The sequence below is a fragment of the Phocoena sinus genome, chromosome 3 (genome assembly GCF_008692025.1).
Source record: "Phocoena sinus isolate mPhoSin1 chromosome 3, mPhoSin1.pri, whole genome shotgun sequence".
Lineage (NCBI taxonomy): Eukaryota > Metazoa > Chordata > Mammalia > Artiodactyla > Phocoenidae > Phocoena > Phocoena sinus.
Window position 1 is genome coordinate 4053495 of NC_045765.1, and position 26007 is coordinate 4079501.

Genomic DNA, 26007 nt, shown 5'->3' on the forward strand with positions numbered 1-26007 from the left:
TTGGTGAGCGCTTGGTCCTTGGAGGTGCGGCTGCCAGGGACCCTGTAGGGTCTCCTATAAGGTCTTGGTGTCTGACCCCACTGGGGCCACATGGAGAGCTCCCTGGGGGAGGGAAGCCACAGCCAGCGCCAACAGCTCTCTCCAAAACAACCCCTCGGCTGTGAGACCCGGAGCCTGTGGCTGTCCTGGTGTCCCCTGCCCAAGGCTGAGCCTCTCCACCGCCCTGGCCCCTGCATCAGCTCCCGGGCCAGTCACACCCCTCCTGAGGTCTCAAAGCTGCACTGCCCCCTCCCCGGAAAGTTTCCAGGAACCGGCAAGGACGTCCCACCAGGACCCGGCAGGGGTGCCCTGGCCACTAACCTGCAGCCCCCCTCCCTGTGTCGCTTTCCTTTCTTCCTTTTTAATCCCAACTCCCCCTCGTTTTCACTAAGAAGCCACAGCTCAGCCTCAGCTGGGGTTCTCACTTGGGGCCCGAGGACCGCCCTCCATCCCGTCCGGGGACTGTCGCAGCCCCTGAGGCCTGCGTGGGCAGGAGGTGAGGGGGGCCGGGGCGCAGCTTAGAGAAGGGGCCACCGCGGGCTCTGGGCGCGGAGCTCCTGCAGGTGGAGAGGATGCAGGGAGAGCCCGGGGCCCCGCGAGGCCCTGCGGCGAAGCGTCTAGGGAGTTAACACAAGTCCTAGAGAAAAACCCCCTGACGTTTACGTTCTAGACAAATTAGTCTGAAAGAAAACAGACACTGGAAAAAGACTGAGGAGGAGAGGAAACCAAGTCTAGAGAGGAAGAAAGAGCAGACCAGGAGGCCGGGGCTGTCGTAAGTGCACCTTTTGTCTGTCGCGCAGGCATTTTCCACGAGCTTCTGTTTCCATCTGAGCCCACGCTCCCCGTGTCTCCCGCCACACCACACAGAGGCTCCCGGAGCCCGTCTGTCCCGCCATCCCATCTCCAGCTGCCATCGGCACGCGCTTGACACCCACCTTGCCATCCCCTCCCCTCCCCCAGGCCTCTCCCTCCACCGCCCCTGCCCCCAGGAGCCAACCCCACCCAGGGCCTCCACTTCCCCGGGCCTCCTGGGGGGCTCTGTCTGCTGGACAGGGCGCACAGCCCAGGGCTTCTCCCTTCCGTTGTTTCGCCTCCCGTCTGATGAGCCTCCCTCTCCAGGTCTCACCGGAAGCGGAGCCAGCCCAAGAAGCCCAAGCCGGATGACCCCAAGTCTCCTGGCGAGGGGGCAGCTGGGACGGCCCTCCTGGAGGAGGCTGGTGGCGGCATGAAGGAGGAGGCCACACCAGAGGCCGACCCCGAGGAGGAGGAGGAGGAATCCCAGCCGCTGCCGCAGGGCCGGGAGGCCGAGGGCTCCGAAGGTCAGTCCTGCTCGGTGCCTGTGCTGGCCAGGCCCCGCGCCTTCAGAATCCCATCCGTGTGTCTTGTGGGCAGGGAGGGCGTTTTCTAAAAATGTGCATTCTGGGAGTGCTGTGAGAAGTCCCTCTTCTCCCAGAAACTGAAGTTCATCCAGCTGCTGAAACAGAATCCACAGGTGGGCAGCTTGAAACAACGGGCTTTATTCCTCGGTGCTGGAGGCTGGGAGATCAGGGTGCTGGTGTGGCCTGGTGCTGGCAAGGGCCCACCTCCCGGTTTGTATGTGACCCTCTGTCACTGTGTCCTCAGGGGGAAGAGAGAGCCAGTGAGCCCTCTGGCCTCTAAGGTCACTGATCCTTAGCCAGGGCCCCACCCTCATAACCCAGTCACCTCCCAACCGGCCCACTGAGAGGCGGGGTTCAGCATGAACCTGGGGGGACACAGACACTGAGTCCATAACAGAGGTGTTCTCTGCTCGGTTGGGAAAGGGGATGGCCTGCTGTTTGCAGCCAGATGCTGGACGTGCCTGCGGTGGGGATGCCCCACCTGCAGGCTGGCGTTGAACTAAAAAACTGTATCTGGGCACCATGGTGGGTGTGTCTCAGAACCGTACCCTGTACACTGCCTGGGGCCCGTTAGTCGCGGAACATGACTCCATGAGCGTTTGAACGTTCCCCATTCCCATGTTTTATGGTGCTCCTTTTTCTTTTCCACGGCTGGTTTCACTTTCCTAATTTGCAGCTTCAGCTGCTCACACGTTGGCACCTAGCAGCTGCCCCCCCAGGCGTACAGGAGGGGCCGGGCGGGGCTGGGGGGCTGGTGGCAGATTGCCAGGCAGCAGTGCCTCAGGCCCCCATCACAGGCCGTAGGTCGCTGGAGGGTTCCTCTTCGGGACTGTGTCTTGGAGCAGGTGAGCCAGCACAGCTCTGCCTGGCTTGGGGTCAGGCCCTCCCCGGGGTGCTCGTGGCTGGTGTCACAGATGATGTGGCATTCCACCAGGCACCGAGAGGGGCAGGCGCATGCCCCTGATGTTCCCACGGTCCCTGCAGGGGCCCCCAGGAGCTGGAGGCAGGGAAGACTGGAAAGTTTCCTGGGTAAATTGCGTGCTGGCCTGTCCCAGACAGCCTGGCATGCCACTTGCCTGGTGGGCATCACGAAACAGCCCGCTCCACACGGGAGGGTCTGGACAGTGGGGGGAGGCAAGACACAGGCGGCGGGGGGCGGGGGGGGGGGGGTGTGCGTCGGCACAGTCTGTGCGCAGGCACAATCACCCCGTGGGAATGGACCCAGAGGCTGAGGCCTGGTGACGCAGGGAGCTAGCGGAGTTGCCAGAAACGGGCTGGACCCACAGAGCCGCCCCACACTTGTCACATATGGATGTTCACAGAACACATGGTTTTGAAGAAAATCCTGCCTATAATGAGAACATCCAGAGGGTGATGCAGGCTGGAGCAGATCCAACAGAAAATAAAAGACCTTTATGGAGAAAATTAAGAGACGATTTTGAAAGACAAGGAGGAGCTGTAACATAAACGGGGCTGCATGTGTTAGGGGTCTCCCTGCAAAGGTGCTGGCCAGCGGCCTTGGGGGATGTTGATTTCGATGCAGCCGGAGGGAGCAAGGCCCGAGGAAGAGGGGTCAGGAGAGGTCAGGGCTACGTGACGGGCCAGCAGCTTGCAGGCAGGAGCAAGGACACTGTCCTGGGCTGCAGTGAAGGCCACTGCTCTTCCCTGGGGCGACCCTCACATGCAGCCCCGAATGTCACACGGGCACCCATGCCCCATGTCCCGTTTACTTAAAGTTCAGAAAACACGCCAGGCAGACACTGGACTGTTCAGGGAAGCATCCGAATCTGCTGGGGCTGCCGTGCGACAAAGTACCCGACGCAGGGCTTCAGGAACCGAGGTTCATTGTCTCTCGGTCTGGAGGCCGGAAGTCCGAGGCCAGGGTGTGGGCAAGGCTGGTTCCTTCTGAGACCGCGAGGGAGGGTCTGTTCCAGGCTTCTCTCCTTGGCTCGTAGACGGCCACCTTCACGCTCACACGGCCTCTCCCTGGGTGCCAGTCTGTCTGCATTTTGCCTTTCAGAAGGACACCGGTCACATTGGATGAGGGCCCACCCTAATGACCTTATCTTATTAACTCATGACATTAGCAATGACTATTTCCAAATGTGGCTGCACTCTGAGGCTCCGGGGTTAGGACTTGCACATAGGAATCGGGGGGACACAGTTTAGCCTGTAACAGAGTAAACGTGCCAAAACCAAGAGGGGCTCCCTCGGAGCGGGTGGTCTGCAGCTGGGAGGGGCCTGTGGTCCTGCCGGCTCTGTGCCTGTGTCGTGAGTGCTCCGGGCCCCAGTTCCGTGGGGGGCGAGTCAGAGCATGGGCTGCGGTGGGTGAATGAATGATGGACCCTCTGCCGTGGGCTCCGGGATCCAGGGCCCCGAGTCCCGTCAACAGGTGAGGCGTTTGCATCTGACTCCAGAGGCCATGGAGCTGAGCTGTAGGGAGGTTAGGACAGTGGTTGTTGACATGGCTAGGTTGGGGTTTTGGCCCAAGAGGTTGGGAGACTCGGCAGATGTCCCTGGTGTGACTGGCAAGGACTGGGGTGGTGACCGCCCTGCCCCAGGGTGGGCTGCGTGGGGCGGGGCAGGAGCAGGCTGGGCTCTGCACCCGGGCCGCCCCAGGTGGCACCTTGCAAAGTTGCCAGGGGGCATCAGTGCTCTCACGGGGGCGGGGTAAGTGGGAGAAAAAGCAGGTGGGAATAAAGAGTCCAGGTTGAAATTTGGGGACCCGGGCCCTGGACGCCGCCTCGGCAGGCCAGTGGGGGTGTTGGAGAGTAAAAGGAGAGGACACACACCCCGCTCAGGGCCTGTGGGAGGACGCCCGTCCCAAGGGTCTTGGCTTCAGCCCGAAGCGGCTTTTCCCAGGAGTGGAGTCAGCCCGTCGGGGGCCAGCCAGGGCGGGGGCTCCTGGGCCCGACCGGTTCAGACAGTCCCGAGAGACAAGGGTTTTAGCGGGACCCCTCCTGGGAAGGGTGGGAAGGATGCCTTGCGACCGTGGGCATCTCTCCTCCCTCTCGAGCAGGCGCAAGGGGCTGCCGGCCTGAGGCCGGATGCAGGGCAGCCAGCAAGAGTAGACGCACTATTTACCCAACTGCTTAGCAAAGGAATAATGGCTCTCTTTTCATTAATTGAGTTGAGTTAAAATGAACCTTCGCCCAAACCCATCGACTGTTTATAGAGACAGCCGCACCCCCATGCCCTGTCACCTCCTGCTTGGACCCGGCCCCGTCACAGGGACACTGTGCCTCGGTGTCTCGGGATCCCAAGAGCTGGCCTCAGGCTCACGCACGGCGAAGGCCTGGTTCCTCTCCGGTTTTCCCTTTTCTAAGCAGGTTGTTACCTAAACGGGGCGGGGTGGGGGGTGGTCTCTGTGTCCACTGAGAGTAAAACATGCTGCTGTAGACCAAACCCTGCAGGATGTGTGCCCTCCTTCCTGGCATCTGCAGCCACTCTGTCCCCCTTCCAGGGCCTCAGCCCAGGACCCCCAGGGCTTCTCCAAAAGGGCTGCAGGCTCCGTGCTCTGTGGTGGGCTCAGTGTCACATGGCTGTGGACCCCAGGCAGAGCGGGGACGTTCCCAGGGAGGCGCCTCTGCTCACGGCTGGCTGCTTCCCTTTTCCAGACACCCCGTCCCTGTTCCACTCCAGAGCCTGGTTCCCAAGAAGGACGAGTTGGGGTGTTGGGACATCTCCCGGAACATCAGCCCCTCTAGAGGGGAAGGGGTCCCTTCAGGGGACAGAAGGAGGCTGCCATCGCTGGGGAGCCACACGCCCCAGTCGGGGGCTGTCCCTCAAGCCCTTGGAGGAAGATCGCTCTGAATGCATCAAATAAATAAGTGCTCACAGTCGGGGGTGACAGCACACGTCTGGGGAACGAGTGGGGGATGTTAAAGCGGTTTCTAGACTCCCTTTAACGCCAGCTTCGTGCCCCTCATAGCTGTGAGTGTGAGGGGCGTTCGGGCGCGAGGACAGGACATTTTGTCTTAAGTTTGCGTCGGGAGGGCGTGTGCTTGCCGCCGCTGCTCACGTAGGAAGCTCCCTGACTGGAGTAGGTGGAGGCGGGCAGGATGGAGGTGCCCGGACTCTACAGGGGCAGGAGGGGGCCCGGCTGGCTGCGGGTCCCTTGGCCTGGGGAGGGGGGCTGCTTCCCCTCCTGGCTGCCAGGTCCCACCAGCTCCCACTGCCGGGGGTCTGCAATAGCAGCTGCCCTGTGGCCTGGCCCAGGATGGGACCAGCAGCCTCCGGCACAGCAAGCCCTGGTCCTGGCGGGAAGGCAGCCCGTGTCCACCTGGCTTGCTGGGACCGCAAGGGCTCCCTCCTCCTGCCTGGCCCTGGCCAGCTCCGGCCAAGCACGGCCACTGTCCCTTCTGGCAGCTCTGGAGCTGGGGGTGGCAGGGGCAGCGGCAGGGCCCCAGGAGGGCTGGTCCCAGAGTACGTGGTCCCCCGCAGGGCAGAGCAGGGCCGGGGATGGGTGTGCAGCCGCCCTGGGTCACTTCCCCCTCCCTCACGCACCTTTTTTGACGGCTTTAGGACAAGACCCCGGGGCGGCTGCACCCAGCAGTGAGCAGCAGGCTGGGCGGGGCATTGACACTCACGCCACAGTCCCCTGGCCTGGGCTCTGCTCAGGAGGGATGCGGGCTGGCTGGGCCAGGCAGGGCAGGGTTCCTAAGCCAGGCAGCAGCCCTGTGCCCCCTGCTCTGCCCTGGGAGAACTTTGGTGGGAGAGGAGGCATGGGGGCCCCGGAAGCTGGCGCGGCTGTCACATCCATCGGCAGTGGGGGGATTCTTGGCTGTGCCTCCCCGCGAAAAACAAGTGCCAGACGGGCCTCAGCAACCCTGCTGGGGCAGAGGGGTTCCCTGCCATTCTGCGCCCCCTTGCACACCGGGGTGGTGAGAGGCCCTGTGTGCTGGGGAGGGACCCGGCTCGGGTCTGAGCCACCGTTCCAGCTCCATTTCGAGGCTCCTTCAGGCGGGCCAACCAAGGGGCTTTCCAAGTGCGGCCTGCCTGCCCTAGGCCTGCAGCGGTCCCCACGGCGTGAGGACAGACAGGGCCCGGGCCCCCCAGCGTCCCTAGTGCCCTTGGGCTTGTCCCCTAACAGGGTCCTCTGGGTGCGCCCCCGTCAGCTCCCCAGGGCCTAGTGGCCGTGAGGAAGGAGCCGGGGACGTGTCCTTCCCCAGCAGCATCTGGAGCCGGGGTAGCTCGCATGCTCTGCTGTCCTGAGGCCCGGGAGGCCGTCGCTGGACCTCCATTCGGGTGGCCGCGCTGTCAGGGAGGAGGGCATAGTGGATTTCCTTAGAGAACAAAGCCGTTTCTCCGGAAGTCCCTGCTGCCGTGTCAGTACGGGGCTCAGGGCTGCCGCAGCGCCATTTCTATAAATCAGTAGAAGCGGCAGGAAAGAGCCTGATCTCCTCGGCCCTTGGTCACCTCCTGGGGCTGGGCTGCTGTCACCAAACCTTAAGAGCAGTGTTTACCCCACACCTCTCCCCGCCCCCCACCTTTCAGCGCCCCCCCATCCCCCCTGTCCCACGTCTCCTGGGACAGGGAGGTGACCTTTAGAGGCCAGGACCATCCAAGTCCAGCATCTGTAGAGGAGAAGCAGCTTTGTCTGCGGAATGCCCATTTCCTTTCCTCGGCCGGATAACTGTTCCTGGGGTGCTGTCAGTTGGGGGGTCCTGGGGAGCGTGCTGGGCTCCTCCAGGTGGGCAAAGGCACAGGAGGGATCCTGACTGCACCCTTGCCCTTGGAAGGCTCAGGGCCAGAGGGCATGGGGGGCGCTGGCAAGCGCTCCCTCCTCTGAGCCTCTCGTGAAAAGCTCGGCCGCCTGCTCAGGACCCTGCGGGCTGCAGCGACCGGAGCGGCCCTTCCACGAAGGCCAGGCTGGCTCAAGCCTCTGCAGCTTGCCTATGGGGGCCGCGGGTGGGGGTCGGCTCCCTCCTAGCGCTCAGGGCCGGGGATCTGCCTGGAGGAAGGGAGGGAGGGCCCTTGCTTGACCCCTTCCTGGATCAGGGCCGGTCAAGGACTAAGTGATGGCCTTGCCCTTGGGAGCATCATCCCACCTGTGTCGTTATCTTTGGCTGAGGGACGGGGGTGAAACACGGACAGGTTTTTGTAGCAAGAGGTAAGTGTGGATGCCGCGGGGCCCAGCAGACCCTGTCACGTGTCACGTGGTAACAGGTTTAGCCGGGAGAGGGACCACTGCTTTTCTGCGAGTTGTCCTTACTTTCCCGGCCCTCAGAGACCCAGACTGTGACGCATTGGAACCAGCGGTTCACGGGTACCATCAGTAGGATGACCAGTACGTCCCCTGATATCAGCTGCTGTCACACCTCATGTGACGTCCTGAGCCTGTGGGGACCCGGGACAGGCAGTGAGGGCCTGAGCTCATGTGCCCATTCTCCAGGTGGGCAGGGAAGGCCCGAAGGCTGTGCTCCGAGCCACTGGTCCTTGTGGGCGGGCGTCCCTGAGGCTGTGCACACCTCGCCCTGAGCACAGCAGGCCTCGTGGAGCCCCCCGCCCGCATGCATCCCCAGTGGCTGTGTGATGTGACCACAGAGACCCAGTGGCTGAAAGCAACAGTCTTATTCTCCGACATTTCTAGGGGTCAGGAGTCCGACACGGGTCCCGCTGGCCTGAAATCCAGGCATGGGCAGGGCTGGTTCCTCTGGAGGCTCCAGGGGAGAATCATTCCCTGCCTTTTCCAGCTTCTAGAGGTGCCGCATCCCTGGCTCTCGGCCCCATCCTCCGTCCTCACAGCCAGCAGTGCAGCATCTCTCTGGCTTCTTCCATAGTCACGGCTCCCCTGGCCCCAGCTGGATCCCCTGCTTTTAAGGATCCCTGTTAGTACGTGGGGTTCGCCTCGGGTTCCTCAGCTCAACCTCATCTGCAGGAGCCCTGCTGCCATGTCAGGTTCCGCATGCACAGGTCCCGGGGCTACAGTGTGGGCGTCTTTGGGGGCCATGACCCCTCCAACCACACCGCCCATCTCCGTTTATTTGACGAGCTGCACGCCCACTGTGGTCCTGAATTAAGATGCTGCTGAAGGCGCTCCCTGTCCACCTCCCTCCCCACCCCGTCACCTGTCAGGAAGCCCCCGCAGCGCCGGCCCTCGCGTCTTCCGGGCCCTGCAGGCCCCTCTGGCACTTGTGTTTCACACAAGTAGAACCACTTGTTTATGGTTTGTTGTTTAAGGTTTTGCTTTTTAAAAATTCCACAAACCGTGTGTGTTTACTGTAGAAATAAAGGAAACTCAGACACATGAAAAGAAAATGCATCCCACCTCCTCCCCCCTCCCCTCGGGAAGGATGTTCAGAGCCGGTCTCTTCCCAGCTGCTTTTGGACAGCTTGCCTCGGCACCCCGTGCTCATTCCAGAAGGTGCTCTGAGCATGTGGCAGGACTCTTGAGGCCAGGGTGCTGCTGCTCCAGGGCTCGGCCGCCTGGCAGGGGGACCTGGCAGCAGTGACAACTGCCCGAAGCCTGGGTTCCTTGGGGGAAGGCCTCTCTGGGCCAGAAGGGGCCCTCAACTAGTGCAGCCGGCTCCCGCGCGGGCTGGGGGGCTCGAAGGGGGTGCCTGGCCACTGGCCCCTGGGGTGCCCCAGCCCCCGCCTCTGACTCATCTCTCTCCTGTCCCCACAGAGGACGGGAGGGGCAAGCTGCGGCCAGCCAAGGCCAAGAGCGACCGGAAGAAGAAGAGCTATGGCCCTCTGCACCTCCACCACCCGCTCATGCCCCAGCTGCCGCCGCCCCCACCCACCCAGTTCCCCACCGAAGAGGTGCCCCTGCTAGAGATCCCGGCACCGGCCACCGGCCCTGAGGCCGCCGAGGAGAACCCCCCGCCACCGCCTCTCAACGTGGTGCCCCCCGAAGCACCCAGCGAGGAGCCAGAGGTGAAGCCGCGCCCCATCATCCCCATGCTGTTCGTGGTGCCGCGGCCCGGCCCGGCGGCAGGCGACAAGGGCCGCGTGTCCTGCCAGCAGGCCTCTGAGCACTTTGCCCAGAAGGGCCCCACTTGGAAGGAGCAGGTGGCCCCCATGGAGCTGACGGGGCCCGAGGAGGAGAGTGGAGCCGGTGAGGTGCAGGTAGGGGGCAGTGGGTCCCTGGGGCCGGGGGTCCCCTTGCCCCACGTGCTGGCCACAGCCCCGCTCGTCCAAACGGCCCCTGTGGATCCTGTCCCGGAGGCCAAGGGCACATACGTGGTTTAGAAACCACCGTTGGGGGAACTTCCCTGGCGGTCCAGTGGTTAAAACTGCGTTCCCAAGGCAGGGGGCCCGGGTTTGATCCCTGGTCAGGGAACTAGATCCCACATGCCACATCGAGGACCCGGCACAGCCAAATAAACAAATGAATATTTAAAAGAAAAGAAAAGAAAAGAAACCACTGTGGGTGTTGGCTGCGCGCTTCCTGGGGTCTTTTGCCCCTGACTGAGGACACTCGGGTCCCTCTGAGCTGGGCTCCACCGCCTCTACTTCTGGCCCCAGAGCTGCTCCCACAGAGGCCTCCTGTGCCATTTTAGGCTCCGTCGACCTTTTCCAAGTTGAAGATGGAGATCAAGAAGAGCCGGCGCCACCCTCTGGGCAGGCCACCAACCCGGTCCCCGCTGTCTGTGGTCAAGCAGGAGGCCTCAAGTGACGAGGGTGAGCAAGGGTGCCCCTGGCTCTGCTGCGCCCCTGCCCTGCCTTCCTCTGCCACCCACCCGGCTTGCTCACTCCCGCCACCCCCAGCCGAGGTCGGGCCTGCAGACCCAGCCCCGGCACAGCCTCAGACCCTCCCCAAATGCTGTGGGGCCGAGGTGCCCCCTGCCCAGCCCACAGCTCCCGAGGTCAGGCCCGGCTGCCCCCAGGCCTCTGCCCTGCCCTTGTTTGCTCCACTTCCCCGGGGGCGCTTGCTCTACTGGGCCCAGGGCCTCAGATGTCGAGTGGGGCCTCTGAGGGGCAGGTGTAGCCACCTGGGCTCATGCCCCAGCCCACTGCCCAGAGCCGGGGACCGTGGTGCCATTTGCCTTTCTGTGACTCGGTTTTCCCATCTGTAAAATGGGGTCTTCTGGCCCCCCTCAAGGGGTCCTGCCAGGGAGGTGCACGGGGCTGAGGCCTGTAAAGCGTGTGGCCTGGTGCCAGGCACACGGTGGGTGCTGGGAATGCCGGGAACGCCGAGGCCAGTTGTCACCCAGAGCTCCTGGTGCGATGCTTTCACAGTCTCCGTGGTAACCTCTGCCCCCTCCTTATCCTGTGAGAACTGAGAAGATGCCGTCAGCAGAGGCTCCTGCCCACGACCCCCAGCACACTTGCCGTGGCCCTTGTGCGTTTGTGTCCCTTCCTGGCCCTCCAGGTGAGCGAGGACCACACCTCATCCTCTCACAGCCTCGGGATCTGTTGGGATGCCTGGCGCAGAGCGTTTCCAGAGGGCAGCAACGAACGATGGTAGAGGTGCCGGCCACATCCCCCAGGGAGAGACTTGAGAAATGGATTCAGAGTTAGAGGATCATGGAGCAGCATGGGGCCCAGAACTGGCCCATTTCCAAGTCCATTTCCAGCAGAGACGTCCTGGCCCTGCGCTCCCTGCACCGGAGACAGGGCTGCGTGACCCCGAAGTGGGAGAAGCTGCTTCGAGAACAGAGGAAACCTCGCCCTTGGCCGTCACCCCGCAGACACCTGTGACTCACGATGCTCCGGGCTTTGATCTCTGACCTGAGGCCAAGCTGCCCTCAGGGAAAGTCAGCGCCGGACTGGGGAGCGGCCAGTCCCAACAGAAGTGACCCTTCCTGCCTGAACCCAGCGTGCGCCTGGGAGAAGTTGGAATAAGAGGCGGCGGCACTGGAGCTGGAGGGGCAGAGACGGAGAAGCTTCTCTTTAACACTCGGCTGGAAGTCGGAGTGATTGTCTTGTGCAGAAATCCTGCTAAGCCCATTTATCATCTTCCGCTTCAGCCTTCCGTCTAAGCCGCACGTGGAGTGTGAAAAGGGCCTGGGTGGCTTCTTTGGTTCTGAACCTAATTTGAGGGCGAGGACGCGGAGGGTTCTAGAAGCGGGTCTCGGGCTGGAGCTCTGGGAGCAGGAGGGGCCTCTCTGGAGATCAGATGCGGCCCCAGGGTCCCCGTGCCTTGAGGCAGCCTCTGGCCTTACAGCTGGGACGGCTGTGGTACCAGCCATGCTGGCCCAGCTGCTGGGAAGGTTGGGGCCCCGGGGATGAGGACCCTGCTCCTTGGGCAGGTTCCTGGGGACTGCTGACGCTGATGCCAGGGCAGATGGCACCCCTGTGTCCTCAGGAAGTGCAGGAATGGGATGTGGGGGATTGGGGACAGTGAGCTGGGAGTCGAGGCCGGCGGAGGCCAGCCCGGTGACAGGTGATGGGAGGGACATCTCTCAGTGGCCTCCATCTTACAGGACATTGGGGCAGCAGTGCCCCCGCCCGACTCCCAGGGGAGTCTGTGCCTGACCTGCCAAGGCCTGACCATCCCATCTCCTGTCCCCAGACGGGATCAGCCCTGAGCTGAGGGGCCAGGGCACCTCCCTGTGGAGGGGCTCAGGGGCCGAGAAGTGGGGACCCATCCCCTCGAGCGCGCACTGGGTGGGGTGGGGTCCTGGGTGCTGAAGCTCCTCCCCCCTCCCACTTTACTCCAGAAGCCTTCCCTTTCTCTGGGGACGAGGACGTGGGTGACCCCGAGGCCTTGAGGTCTTTGCTGTCCCTGCAGTGGAAGAACAAGGCGGCCAGCTTCCAGGCCGAGAGGAAGTTCAACGCGGCGGCCGCCCTGACGGAGCCCTACTGTGCCATCTGCACCCTCTTCTACCCGTACAGCCAGGTGAGCCGGTGCCGAGGGACCCCCAGGCCATGCCGGGCCGGGCAGCATCCGCCTGCTCCCGATGGCGCCAGGGCTCGCTCTGCCTGAAGGGAATCCCTTCCCCCTGAAGGGAGGGTGATGGGGACCAAGAACCCATTTGCTGTTGGAGCCACAGTGGGCTCGGGGGAGAGCCCGACGGAAGGCCCCTGTGAGGGCTGCGGGGAGAGAGCCCAGGGTCTGCGTTTCATTGGAAGGTAATTTATCAGTGTGCCTCAAAGAGGATGAGAGTGCAAGGAAGCATCTCAGGTGGCTGTCCTCTGAGAGGCCCTCAGCCCAGCCCAGGGGGCAGCGCAGGCAGGGGGCCCGGGGGTGGGTCCAGGTAGGCGCCTGCGTGGTGAACGGGGGCTGGCGGTGGGGGGGCTGGGGCTGGGCGAAGACCCACGCATGGCCTGGCGCCACGCAGCCGCCAGCTCTGTCCTGAGTTTCCAAGTTGTGATCGTGGCCTTTCCCCGCACTCTGCCCTGTACCATCCACCACCACGTCCTCCCGGTTTCCTCCTTAACCTGTTTCCTGCCGTGTCCCCCTCCCCCAGCCCTGACCACTGCCTGCCTCCTGCCCTTCCTGTTAGCACCTCACCACAGCCACGCACGGCCCAGCTGGAAAGCCCGCCAGGCTCACCACGGCCCCCGGCCTCCGCACGTGCCCCACAGCCATCCTCTCCTGTGATATCTGCCCCCGCACGCACACATAGCACGCTCCGTGCTGTCCCCCAGCATCTCCCACACACCCACCCAGGCCTCTCCCTTGCCAGATGGATTTCTGTTCACTCTTTGATTCCACCCAGCTGCCACCTCTTCCAGGAAGCCTTCCTGGACCTGCTATCCCAAGCTGACTCTGGCATGCCCCCCAGCTTCCCCCACCCGCCTCTGCTCTTGCTCCTACCCTCTGTTTATCAGCCCTTGGAGGACAGGGCCGGGTCTCACTTGTTTTGGGGTCCCCGGGTTCCAGCCTAGTGCCTGGCATCTTCCACGTATTAGCTGAGCTAGCCGAGCTCTGTGCCCCGTGCTGAGGGCGGCACACCCATCTCGAGGGCTCTGCCACTCAGAGCTGCCAGGACCTGTGGTTCCCTAAGTGAGCCAACATCTGGTCGTGGAAACAAGTACGATGAAACGTCCAGACAGACAGTCTTCTCTAGGCACGCCCCTCCTCAGCGCCGCTGGAAGTCATCACTGGGAACACTGGCTTAAGAGGCGAATCTCCTTAATCCCGGTTGCTAAGTGAAGCACTGTGACTCAGCTTAATCACGTCCATGGTATCAGCGCGCCTTGCGGGGCTGCCGCTTCCGCAGTCCGGAGCCCTCAGAGTCGGGGACCAGGCTTCGCTTGTCCCATATCATGGGAAGGGCTGTGGCTGGACATACTGCCTGTTTGGAAACCAGCCGGTCCCCTAATCCAAGTTGCCACATGGGGCGCCCCAGGGCCCCACCACCACACACACACAGTGCATCAGGCCAGTGGTCTCTGGTGGCCTCTTTCCTTATGCCCTGAGCCGGTCAGAGTCCTTCCGTCACTGGGTGCTGGGTGCTGGGGAGGCTCGTCTGGGAGCCCCAGCACCCTGTGACAGGCCCAGGGTTGCTGGATCCTGGTGCCATGGGCAGGATGTTTTCATCACAGTCTCTTCATCTGATTGGATTTGGGGAGACTGGGGTACGGCCGTCATGGGGCGCGTGTGAGTCACAGGTGGGGAGAACGCTCCACATAGATACACAGATAACACGGCATCAGGTGATGGTCAGGACCACGAGGACAGACAGAGCAAGGAAGGCCTGGGGGCCGCTGGTTATGTGAGCAGAGATCTGAGCGCCCCAGGCAGTGGGAACGGCACATACAAAGGCCCCGGGGCAGGACCATGCCTGGCGTTTGGGAGGAACCGTGAGGGGGCCCTCGTGGCCGGAGCAGAGCGAGCCAGGGGCAGTGGGATGAGGGCGAGAGGGATGAGGGCAGCCGGGCAGTGTCTGTGCTGTCTGCAAGTAAGCCTAAGTGGGAGGGCTTCTGGGTGGATGGGACAGAGAGTCTGACTGCCTTTGGGGAGGATCTCTCGGGGGCTTCTGAAGCAGGGTTGGGGGCTGGGAGGGTACGTCAGGGACACCCATGGTGGGGCAGTTGCTGGTGTCCTGGTAGGGGTGCTAGTGCAGCAAAGAGCAGCCTGGGGTGTGCTGCTTGGGGACGGAGGGGCGGAGGATAGACTCAAGGATGTCAGGGGTCCCTGCCCGCCCCACGCTGGGCTCTCCACTGATGGCGGCCCTCCTCCTGCAGTCCCTACAGACTGAGAAGGAGACTCCCCAGGCCTCCCTCGGGGAGGGCCCCTCGGCCACACCGCCTTCCAAAAGCGGTCAGAAGACGCGGCCGCTGATCCCCGAGATGTGCTTCACCTCCAGCGGGGAGAACACAGAGCCGCTCCCTGCCAACTCCTACATCGGCGACGACGGGACCAGCCTGCTGATCTCCTGTGCTAAGTGCTGCCTGCAGGTCCATGCCAGTGAGTGCTGGGGAGTGGGGAGAGCCGAGGGGTCCACCACACAGCCCCGCTTCACCCTCCCGAGACGGCCACCCTCGCGTCTGCGGGACAGGGAAGCCCCTTCCTCTGGCTGCTGCTTCGGGCCTATAGCGGGACCTGGCGTCATGGGGTGGGGGTCTTGACCTTTGGGGGCTGGTGTCCTGCCCTTCCCCCTGGCCAAGGCAGGACTGCCTGGTCAGCCTCCTTCTGGGAGGTTCCACGGAGGCCTGCCCTCCCCGCCCAGGGCCTGGGAGGCCGCAGGAGATTAGGTACCTGTCAAGGGCTGTGACGCTTTTAAACTCCACACTTTGGGGCCGGAGTTGGAACTGACGGTAGAGCTGAGGTTCTAGAGTGGTTCAGGGGTCGGATTTATCTCTGCCATCGGTGACTACCCTCCCCCAAACCCTGAAGGCCCAACCATAGCCTGAGACAGGAAGATGGATGTCTGTCCCCTTCTTGGGTGGGAGGGGGCAGCGAATGTGAGATTAAGCTCCCAGGACAGGGAGAAAGCTTCCTGGAGCCGCTTAGTTTTGCGTGTGTACATCTCTGTCCAGCGCCCGCCCTGCAGAGGCCTGCCTGGAGCTCACTCTGTCTCTTGGCTGGGAGCCCGTCTGCTCTGCCTGGCCAGGCCCGGCTGTGAGATGTGCTTCTGGGCAGACGGGCCCCCCGGGGTCGGGGTTGGGGGGGCAGGGGGTGGGCAGCAGCCAAGCTCACCACCCTGCCGCTCTCGAGGGGCCTGAGGTCCAGCCACGCAGGGGGAGAGGAGCCTCCCTCATTGCCCTTGGGAGGCAGAGTCCTCAGCACAGGCATCTTCCTTGAGCCCTGGCACCAGACAGAGGTGGACACCCCCAGGCCTGACCTTGGCTGAGGGCCCCAGGGGATGGAGCAGGGGGCCAGGTGTGGGCTCTCGGGTACCTTGCCGTCCCTCAGGGTGCCCCCTTCCTGCCGCCTTGCTTTCTCCCTGGCCTTTTCCCCAGGGACCTCTCAGCACTGGCCAATGGCCCGTCTAGCCCACAGAGCCCGTTTGGTGGGTAGCGAGCCCTGGCTGGCTCAGGGTCCCCGCAGGACTGCTGAGCAGTGACCCCGGGTGAGGCAGGGTCCTGGGGCAGGCTGTGCCTTCTGCCCTCGCTCTGAGGCATGGTCCTCCGCCCCTCCTCCATGCCCCCTCCCCCATGCTCCCTCCGCGACTGTAAACCCGGACCACATCCCAAAGCCAACACCTTGGTAACCCAGAGCCTCCGGCTGCGCTTTTGGAAACAGTGGACTCTGGGCCCAGCTCTGCTGCTCTGAACTCAGGGCTCCCCGAGGCCCACCTTGCATCTCACACCACCGCTCGGCCACCTTCCTTTCTCTCAGCTCAGAAGAGCCTGGGCGAGCCTCCCATACTGGGGTGGGGGGCGAGGGCCAGGCTGAGCCTCCAGACCCGGCAGGGCTCCCGCTTGGGGGCCAGCTCTCCTTCCCCGCGTCAGTTTCCAGACTTTCTCCGGCTCTGTGTGCAGTGGCCCGGATTGAGGTAGAGCGGTTGGTGAGCACAATTACCCTCAATGCCGCAGCCGCCCTTCACCCAGCCCGGGGCGGGGGTGGGGTGGGGTGGGGGGGCTCCGTGCAGCCCGCGGGCAGCCGCGGTGACAGATGCGCTGGCCCCTGTCTTCCAGGTTGCTACGGCATCCGCCCAGAGCTGGTCAACGAGGGCTGGACGTGTTCCCGGTGCGCGGCCCACGCCTGGACTGCGGTAACTCGCCCCTGCAGCTGGGGTGGTGCTCTGAAAGTCGGCGCGGCCCGTGGGGGAGCCGGTCCTGGGCCCCGGGCTCGCCAGATCCCGCAGGGTGACCTTGGGCTGGCGGCCTCACCTCCCTGGGTCTCGGGTGGAGCCCGACGCACTCTCTCGGCCCATCGCTTCCTGTGGCCGCTAGTTTGAAATGTAAGGACCGTGGGCGGGGGACGGAGCAGGTCCCAGAGCATCAGGCGGGCGGCGCCGCCCTGCACACCCCTCACCTGGCTGTTGTCTGGTCCTTGTAGGAGTGCTGCCTGTGCAACCTCCGGGGAGGCGCCCTGCAGATGACGACTGACAGGAGGTGGGTTAGAAGGGACTCTCCTCCTGGGGTGTCCTGAGGGGCGATTCGGGGCGGGGGCAGGACCGGCAGGAGCAGACGAGGTCCCCTCGGCCTGGCCAGCCGGTGCGCACGATCGTGAGATGACCCCAAGGGGACGGAGCGCACCTGTGACCCCTGACCCCACCCGCTCCGCCCCCCCAGGTGGATCCACGTGATCTGCGCCATCGCCGTCCCGGAAGTGCGGTTCCTGAACGTGATGGAGCGCCACCCCGTGGACATCAGCGCCATCCCCGAGCAGCGGTGGAAGCTGGTAGGGGCCCTGGAAAGTCCCTAGGCCCCAGGGATGCAGGGTAGCTGCCAGGGAACCAGAAGTCGCGATTTCAGTTTGGCCAGCAGTTACTCTTTGAATAGCCATGGGGGTACCCGGAGAAAAGCAGGGCTCCCCTCCCCGTCTCTATTTCCAGCTTTTCACACAGAGGAAGCCACCCGCACTCTGCCCGGTTCTTTCTTGCCTAACCTGCGATATGCCGCCAAACAGAATTTTAAGTACCCAATCCAGTTACAGTGGTCATCGAGCAGGGCTCTAGAATGTCTTCATCACGCCTAACTGAAACTTCTCACACGTTAAGTGGCAGCTCCCTATTTCCCCCCCCGCACCCTGGCGACCATCACTCTGCTGTCTGCTTTTGTGAGTTTGTTTCCTATGCCTTGTGGAAGTGGGACCACGCAGCATGGGTCCTTCTGCGTCTGGCTTTTCTCACGGAGCAGAATGTTCTCAACATCCATTCACATTGCTGCAAATGGCAGGATTTCCTTCTCTTTCATAGCTGAGTAATATTCCACTGTATTTCTACATCACATCTTCTTTATCCATTTTCCGTCGAGGGACACTTAGGTTGCTTCCAGGTCTTGGCTATTGTAAAGGATGCTGCAGTGAACATGGGGGTGCAGGTGTCTTTTCGAGATAGTGATTTTTTTCCCTTCAGACGAAAACTCAGGAGTGAAATTGCCAGATGGTATGGTAGCTCTATTTTTAATTTTCTGAGGAACCACCATACTGTTCTCCATAGCAGCTACACCAATTTACATCCCCACCAACAGTGCATGTGGGTTCCCTTTTCTTTCTGTCCTCAACAATACCTCTTGTCTTCTTGATGATAGACGTTCTAACAGGTGGTTTTGATTTGCATTTCCCTGATGATTAAGTGATGTTGACATCTGTTCGTGTACCTGTTGGCCATCTGTATGTTTTCTTTCTTCTTTTTTTTTTAAATTTATTTATTTTTGGCTACGTTGGGTCTTCGTTGCTGCGCACAGGCTTTCTCTAGCTGCAGCAAGCAGGGGCTGCTCTTCATTATGGTGCATGGGCTTCTCCTTGTGGAGCACGGGCTCTAGGTGCACGGGCTTCAGTAGTTGTGTCATGCAAGCTCAGTAGTTGTGGCTCACGGGCTCTAGAGGGCAGGCTCAGTAGTTGTGGCGTACAGGCTTAGTTGCTCTGCGGCATGTGAGATCTTCCCGGACAGCGCTCGAAGCCGTGTTCCCTGCATTGGCAGGCGGATTCTTAACCACTGCGCCACCAGGGAAGCCCCCTCTATATGTTTTCTTTAGGAAACGTCTATTCAAGTCCTTTGCCTATTTTTGAACTGGGCTGGTGGCTTTTTTGCTCCTAAGTTGTAGGAGTACCATCACTGGCCCCTCTAAGGAGCACGGCCATCCTTGGGCAGGTGTGGTCTTGCAAGGCTCACGCCTCCTGCTCTTGCTGGTAACACACACACCCCTCCCCCATGTGGGAGAGCCTTTGGCTCAGTGGGCAGTAGGCAGACAGTGAGCAGACACTGGCTTCCCTTTCCAGCTTGGCCACCATCCAGTTGTGTGACACTGGACAGATTCCTTGACCTCTCCGTGCCTCAGCCTTCCCCTCCGTAGAATGGGGCTGCTAATAGTCCCCTGTGTGGGGAGCATCAACTGGGCCACAACAGAAAGCGCTCATCATGCCATCTGAGCACCAGCGTGTGCTCTCAGGTCATCACCACCTGTGAGTTTGCAGGTGGCCGTGTGGGGGACAGGTGGGTGATGGGATGTGTCTTGTGGCATCTGGGAGCTGGGTCCTTGGCCCAGGGGTATGGACAGCATCCTGGCTGCTTTTCCTGCCTGGTTTATTTCCCAGCTGCCTGGGGCAGGCCTGGCTAGTGACGCTCCTCCAGGCCTCTAGTGGGCAGGAGGCAAAGAAATGGGGCTGCGGGCACTGAACCCAGCGGGGAGTCCCAGTGAAGGCACAGAGACACCGACCGCGGAGCCCACCGGTGCAGGGCCCCCGGGCAGGGCTGAGTGGGCAGCCAGCTGGAGCCGTGTGGGAGGGGACGGACGGGGCTTGGTCAGGAAACGGGGGGCACTGGGGCCAGCGCTAGCCCCGCCCAGCGAGGACGGGCGTTAGGAAGAGGCTGGCGCCTGCGGGCGATTCCTCCAGGAGCACGGGCGGAAAAGGCCTCATTATTCAGCTGGAGTGATGGTGCGGTGCGCTCTGCCGTAATAGGTCCTCCCTCCCAGACGCTTTATGGATCATCTGACATTTCCAGCTTGCAGCCTCTTCATCACCAGCACTCGTAACGATGAATTTAAAATCCTTTTACACGAGGCTCGCTTGTATTGCCTAATGGAGCCCTGCAAGGAAGCCAGTGGTTAACTCCTGCGTGCCCGGCCGCCCGCCTGCCTGCCTTCCTGGGGCCATGTGCAGGCCGCAGGCTCGGGGACGGTCACACCTGGTCACCCGCCCAACTTCCTGTCCCCGTGACTCCCTGGCCGCTGGTCCTGGTGAGCGGGGGTGGCCCCAGCCTGCCGGCGGCCTGAGCCTCGTGCTCACCCTCTCGCCAGGCCAGGTCAGGTTGCGAGGCTGCCGGGGCGGGTGCCTTGAACCAGCTCTGCCCTCTCGTTGGCCCTGCCATGAGGTGTAGAGGCCGGTGTCACATCCTGATGGGAGGGAGGGTGGGCTGGCAGGCAGGCGGTGAGGGATGACGGCAGAGGCCGGTGGGGAAGAGGGGAGCCGGAGACATAGGACATGGTGCCTTGCGGCCTCCATGGCTGATGGCACACCCACCCGTAGCCCTTGGCCTCCTCTTGGCCACTGTTCTCCACCAATGTCCACACCTCACCCTGTACCACCCCCCCATCCCCACCCCCGCCTCACTGCCTCCAGTGAGGGAGTCCCAGACACAGGACCCACCCTTAAGGCAGCCCTGAGCTCAGCCCTTGATAAATGGCCCGATGGGGGCCTGGCCTGTATTCCTCATGATGTGTAAACTCGGAATAATGAGCTGCCACCGGAGGCTGGATTGAACGAGCTGCGTGTCAGGCCTGGCTGTCAGGTTTCTCCCAGCCTCGGCTGTGGGGTCGCGGCCCGGTCGCCAGGGCCGCTGTGCTCCACCTTCCGCTCCCCGTGGAGCCACGCAGAGCACAGTCCTCGAGGGCCGTGTTGTGCTTCTGCACCTGTCCCCGCGGGCCGGCTGGAGAATCAGGCATCGACGGTTTAATAATGACATATCATTGCCATCGATTGGCGCCGGGCAGCACTCCTGCAGCGCCTTTGCTGTGGGGCTTCTCTGGCTTTTGAATGCGGTTTACAAAGCGGTAAAGGCCCGCTTATTAAATGCCCAGAGTGACGGGCTGGTGGTTGCTGAGTGGTGGCAGGGCGTGGGCGTAGGTGCAGCATCCGCGGCCTGGGAGCTCATGCCCAGCAGAGCAGGTCACCCAGGCAGGGCGTTCCCACGGTGTGGGCCCTCTGCCCCTCCTTAGGAAGGGCTACACTGCAGCGTCTTTCATTCAAAATTAAGATAAAATCCCCCATTTTATTTATTTATTTTCTTTAAAAAAAAAAATCTCCCGTTTTAAAGAGAACATTTTCCTTTTACTACATTCACAGAGTTAGGCAACCATCACCTCTATCTAGTTCCAGAACATTCCATCACCCCAGAAAGAAACCCCCTCCCTGTTGGGTGACTGCCATCTCCCTCCCTCAGCCCCTGACAACCCCTAACGCACTGGCTGTCTCTGTGGATCTACTTGCCTGTTCTGGACGTTTCCCATCAATGGAAGCACACACTGTGTGTCCTTCTGTGTCTGGCTTCTCTCACTGAGCATCGTGTTCTCAGGGTCCATCCGCGTTGTAGCGAGTGTCAGTGCCTCTCTCCTTTTCATGGATGAATCACGTTTCACTGTGTGATTGTTGCTGCCTATTCCAGTCTTGGAAGTGCTCCTGGGGGGCAGCTGCAGGACGGGTTGGTGGGCCTGGGGTGGTTTGTGGGGGGGCTCTACATCGCGGTCAAGACTCTCCCAGGATGCCTCCACTCAAGGCCGGCTGCCGGGACTCCACACTCCAGCCCTGGGTCTCAGAGTCACTCCCAGGAGACAGACCTGGGGGCCCGGCAGGAGGCCTCCCAGCCCCAGGGGGCGGGGGCAGAGGCACCGGCCAGAGCCGCATTCCCACTGCCGTGTCCCCACAGAAATGTGTGTACTGCCGGAAGCGGATGAAGAAGGTGTCGGGCGCCTGCATCCAGTGCTCCTGTGAGCACTGCTCCACCTCCTTCCACGTGACCTGCGCCCACGCCGCTGGCGTCCTCATGGAGCCAGACGACTGGCCCTACGTTGTCTCCATCACCTGCTTCAAGCACAAGTCGGGGGGTCACACTGTGAGTGCCCTCCTGCCCTCCGCCCTGTTTCCCTGTCCGCCCACCCGCCCCGCTGTGTTCTGACACCCCTCCGCCTCCAGGTCCAGATCCTGAGGGCCGTGTCCTTAGGGCAGGTGGTCATCACCAAGAACCGCAACGGGCTTTACTACCGGTGCCGCGTCATCGGCACCACCACGCAGACCTTTTACGAAGTGAACTTTGACGATGGGTCTTACAGCGATAACCTGTACCCAGAGAGCATCACCGTGAGCAGCGCAGGGCCGAAGGGGGCGGGGCCAGGGGCGGTGGGTGGGGCAAGGGGCGGGCACCGGCGCAGGGCAAGCGTTGCCCTTAGGAAGGGAGGTAGCCGGAACCCTCACAGGGATCCCCTGCATCCAGGGTCACCATTGTCCCTGATGGACAGGCCCAGGCTGTAGGGCCCCTGCTAGAAAGCACCACCTGTTTCTGTAGAAACAGCAGAGAGCCAGGCCAGTCTAGATACGCCTGCAGGCAGGCGATACCCCAGGGCTGGGATGGCCACGGCACCCCCGGCCTGGGCACCTGCCCGCAGCTCCCCTTGATAGTTCAAGCTGAGAGCACTGCCTTCTTCCTGGTGGCAAAATCTACCAGATGGGACCTTTCTTAGCCCAGGCGAGCGCGGTGACCGAGGCCGAGGGCGCCCCTTACCCCCCGCCCGTCCTTCCTTCCACAGAGTAGAGACTGTGCCCGGCTGGGTCCCCCGCCTGAGGGTGAGTTTGTTGAGCTCCGGTGGACTGATGGCAACATCTACAGGGCCAAGTTCATTTCCTCTGTGACCAGTCACATCTACCAGGTGAGGGGGTCCTGTCTACCAGGTACAGGGATGGGCTGGGGCGGGGCCCTCGACGAGGTCCTGCTGGGGGATGATGGCGTTTGCCCACTAACTGAGAAGGTCAGCACAAGCTGGAAGGTTGTCCAGCTGTCCAATATTATCCCCTTTGGAGGTGCCTTCCCGATTTGTGTGTGTGTGTGTGTGTGTGTGTGTGTGTGTGTGTGTGTGTGGTAGAACATACATAACATAAAATTTACTGTTTTAACCAATTTTTAAGCGTACAATTCAGTGCCCTTGTTTTTTTTAAAAACCAAGTTGGTTGTGAGTTTCTCACCATAATTGTGGAAAAGAAATTATTGAAAGGGGTGGAATCTTTGAAGAGAAACCACCCGTATCCCAGCGAGAAAGATGATAGCCGCTGACCCTGTGCTGTTTCCCGTGGCTTGTCTGGCAAGCAGGCCGTGAGAATGTGGGTGTCGGGCCTCAGCCAGGCCAGGCTGAGCGGCCAGCAAGCTGAACTGTGTCCCCTTGGCAGGTGGAGTTCGAGGATGGGTCCCAGCTGACGGTGAAGCGTGGTGACATCTTCACCCTGGACGAGGAGCTCCCCAAGAGGGTCCGGTCCCGGCTGGTAAGTGGCTGGGGGTAGGGGTGAGCTCTGCTGCCTGGGAGAGTGACCCGTCAGGTGGCCTTGACCTCCTGCCTCGGCCTTTGCCTGGTCTGGGGCGGGAGGGTCAGCCCGGCTGGGGAGAAGGAGACAGAAGCGCCTGCACATGGATCTGAGCTGCAGGTCAGCAATGCACAAAGGAACAGGGGAGACTGGCCTCTTCTCACAGCCTTTCAGTGTCTTCTTTCTTTTGTGTTTAATCCAAGGTTTTGAGGATTGGGGGCTGTGGCCATGGGTGGAAGAGCTGAGTCAGAGCAGGTGGGGGTCTCAGATGCCAGGTTCCCTTGGGGGACGGACAGGAGCTGCCAGGCAGACGAGTGGCCTGTGTGCACCCTGGCCTTGCCTCCTGCACTCTGTGGATGGCAGGGTGCCCGTCCTGCTAGGGAGCCAGTGACTGGGAGCTTAGGGCCCCTCCTCTGCCTGATGGGGGGCTCACTCAGTGAGCGTTGTTTCTCAGAACATTGTCATTGGCTGAGTGAGGGTCAGCAGCCCAGGGCCCTTGACCCCCAGCAGGGCAGGCATCTCCTCCAGCCAGGCCCCTGAGCGGAGCCTGTATTTCAGTCTGTTCCGGCTGTGATAACAAAATATTACAGACTGGAACTTACACAACAAGCTATCTCTCACAGTCCTGGAGGCTGGAAGTTCAAGATCAAGGTATCAGCAGATTCGGCGCCTGGTGAGGGCTGGATCCTGGCTTACAGACACCTGCCTTCTGGTGTGCTTACATGGTGGAGAGAGAGAGCGAGAGAGAGCTCTCTGGGATCCCTTTATAAGGGCACTGATCCCATTCGCAAGGGCTGCACCCTCATGACCTCATCACCTCCTGATACCCTCACACTGTGGCAGGGTAGGGCTTCAACACAGGACTCTGGGAGGGGGGACACAGACCTAAAGGCCGCAGCACCCCATCCGCACTAACCCCAGTGCCGTCTGATCTCCTGCAGTCGGTCACCACGGGGGCCCCGCAGGAAAATGTCTTCTCGGGAGAAGAGGTGAAGGCCGCCAAGCGCCCGCGGGTGGGCACCCCTCGTGCCGCGGAGGACTCGGGGCGGAACCCGGACTACCCGGCCTTCATGGAGAGCCTCCTGCAGGCGCAGTGCTGGCCCGGAGCCCCGTTCTAGGACAGCCGGCCGCCCGGCGACCCCTTGGCCCAGCAAGGCAGGCGCGGCGGGCCCAGGCATTTGCTTGCTGTGAATCCCTGTCCTCGCCTCCGTGGCCCGAGAGGCTACCTCGGCGACAGGAGCGAGCAGGACGCCACACGCGCCCCCGGACTCAGGGAGCAGGGCCACGTGGGCTCTGGGGGGCCGGCGGGGGCACGCGCCACCCCCTCAACCCAGATTCGTAAACCACGTAAGCTCTTCTTCTCGAAAAGGTGCTACTGCATTGCCTGCCTCCTGAGCAGCCTTTGAGATTGTGACTTCTGTACATAAATCACCTTTGTGAGGTTCTTTCTATAAATACCTATTGTTTAAAAAAAAATGCAAGAAAAAAAGGAAAGAAAAGGAAAAACAAGCCCCAAAGTTGTTTTCTAGATTTGTGGCTTTAAAAACAACAAAACAAAATGTCCTTTTTCTCAGAACCAAGATTGCTGCGGGAGATGAAAGCAGCTCGTCTTTTCGTTTGTTGTGTTTTCTGGTCTCGCTGGTCTGTGAGTGGCGGGGATGCACTGTAGCTGCGGTGAGGCCTGGGGGCACCCAGGGATCCCGGACGGTGGCGCCTGGTCACTCACTCTCTCCCAATCGTGAGATCGAGAAGGTCCAGGTGGCTGGCACTGCCGCCAGCGCCCAATGGGAGGAGACCGGCAGCTCCCTGGGTGGCCTGCCCCTTGTCTGCGTGGCCTTTTGCAAAATAAACGCTCTCTCCTCTGGTGGCTCCATCTTTTGCTTCTTCCCCTCGGGAGACCCGTCCCCCAGCTGAGGCCTCGGGTGGGCGGTCCTTGGGGGGTCCGGCTACGGCCCAGGTGTGCAGGGGGTCTTCCCCGGAACCCGAGGGGCTGGCACATCCTGTATCCTCTCCGTGACGCGTGGATCTGTGTGTCCAGGAGAGAGAGAGCGCGAGAGGGAATCGTTTTCAGCTCAGAGGAAGTCTGCCTCGTAAGGGCAAAAACGCGCTTCTTAGCCCCCTGCCTATCAGCTGCCCCGCTGTCCGCTGTAGGGGGATTGAGGGCGTCATTTGTTTGTATAGAATTTTTTTTAATTTAAAAAAAGAGGCTCTAACGGTTGCCAGGCCAGAGAGAACCGTGTAAGGGAAGCGGAGAGCAACTTCCTTGATGGGGAGGGGGCAGGTGACCTGGAGGGGCGGGCGGGGCGGGAGGTGCCAGGGGAGTCGGCGGAATGTCTGGGTTTCCTCTGCATGCAGCAGCCCCTGCCCCAGGGCGCTGTTACTGTGTTCATATGTAGTTTGAAAATGCTATTTATATTGTAAAGAGAATAAAAAGAAGCGGGCAGACGCCCCTGCGGCCCTGGGTTGGGCGGTGGGCCGGCCCCCGTGGCCGGTCCCTCTGGGTTGCACCCCGTCCGTGGGTCGTGGGTTCCCAGACAACTCGTGCAGACCGGTGGTCTCACAGCAAAGGGGAACGCACACCTCCCCCACGAAGATACATCCGTGTCTGTGTGCGAAAGCAAAAAACAAACCGACCCACCCTGTTTTCTTTCCCACCTGAGATTAGGGATGCGCGCTGTATTTTTGCCTAATTCCCCTGCCTCTAGGTTCATAATGAATTAAAGGCTCGCGAGCACTGCGAATTACAGCTCCAGGTCTTTGCAGTGTCTTCTTTTCTGAGTGGGCCCCGGGAAGGTGGTCGGTGGTCGGCGGTCGGTGTTCTCCGGCAGGGGTGGGCTCCGGTCTCCCCATCCAGGATGGAACAGGCGTGGAGCCTATCCGGAGGCAGGGTGGGGCACGCGGCCTGGCGCCGCAGCCCCTGCTCCCCGCCTCCAGGGTGGAAGAAGTTTCCTTCCTGAGCTGGACGTCTGAAGCTTGGCCCCACACAGACCCCCAGCATCAGAGGCAGTCAGGGACTCTCTTCGTCTGACCCACCCCTTGCTTGTCAGGGGCCTGCGGCCACCCTCTCCCCCGGCC

At 61.9% G+C, this 26007-nt stretch overlaps 1 protein-coding gene across 7 annotated transcripts in view; it reads left to right on the forward strand.

Annotated features, from left to right (window-relative positions):
- KDM4B (lysine demethylase 4B) overlaps window positions 1-25678 on the forward strand; it is a 135519-nt gene extending 109841 nt beyond the window's left edge. For 2 of the 7 annotated variants that reach the window (XM_032625761.1, XM_032625762.1), the window contains exons 11-24: window positions 710-811; window positions 1159-1358; window positions 9046-9488; window positions 9923-10043; window positions 12026-12204; window positions 14499-14721; window positions 16395-16471; window positions 16759-16814; window positions 16995-17103; window positions 21290-21475; window positions 21556-21720; window positions 22167-22286; window positions 22801-22893; window positions 23874-24125. In XM_032625761.1, coding sequence (XP_032481652.1) covers window positions 710-811; window positions 1159-1358; window positions 9046-9488; window positions 9923-10043; window positions 12026-12204; window positions 14499-14721; window positions 16395-16471; window positions 16759-16814; window positions 16995-17103; window positions 21290-21475; window positions 21556-21720; window positions 22167-22286; window positions 22801-22893; window positions 23874-24050 — 2251 coding nt within the window. In that variant the 3' untranslated portion in view covers window positions 24051-24125. Of the gene's footprint in view, window positions 1-709; window positions 812-1158; window positions 1359-9045; window positions 9489-9922; window positions 10044-10601; window positions 12205-14498; window positions 14722-16394; window positions 16472-16758; window positions 16815-16994; window positions 17104-21289; window positions 21476-21555; window positions 21721-22166; window positions 22287-22800; window positions 22894-23873 lie in introns of those variants that run through there. The other 5 variants (XM_032625759.1, XM_032625760.1, XM_032625763.1 and 2 more) reach the window with 5 other exon arrangements.
- Window positions 25679-26007: the final 329 nt, after the last annotated feature.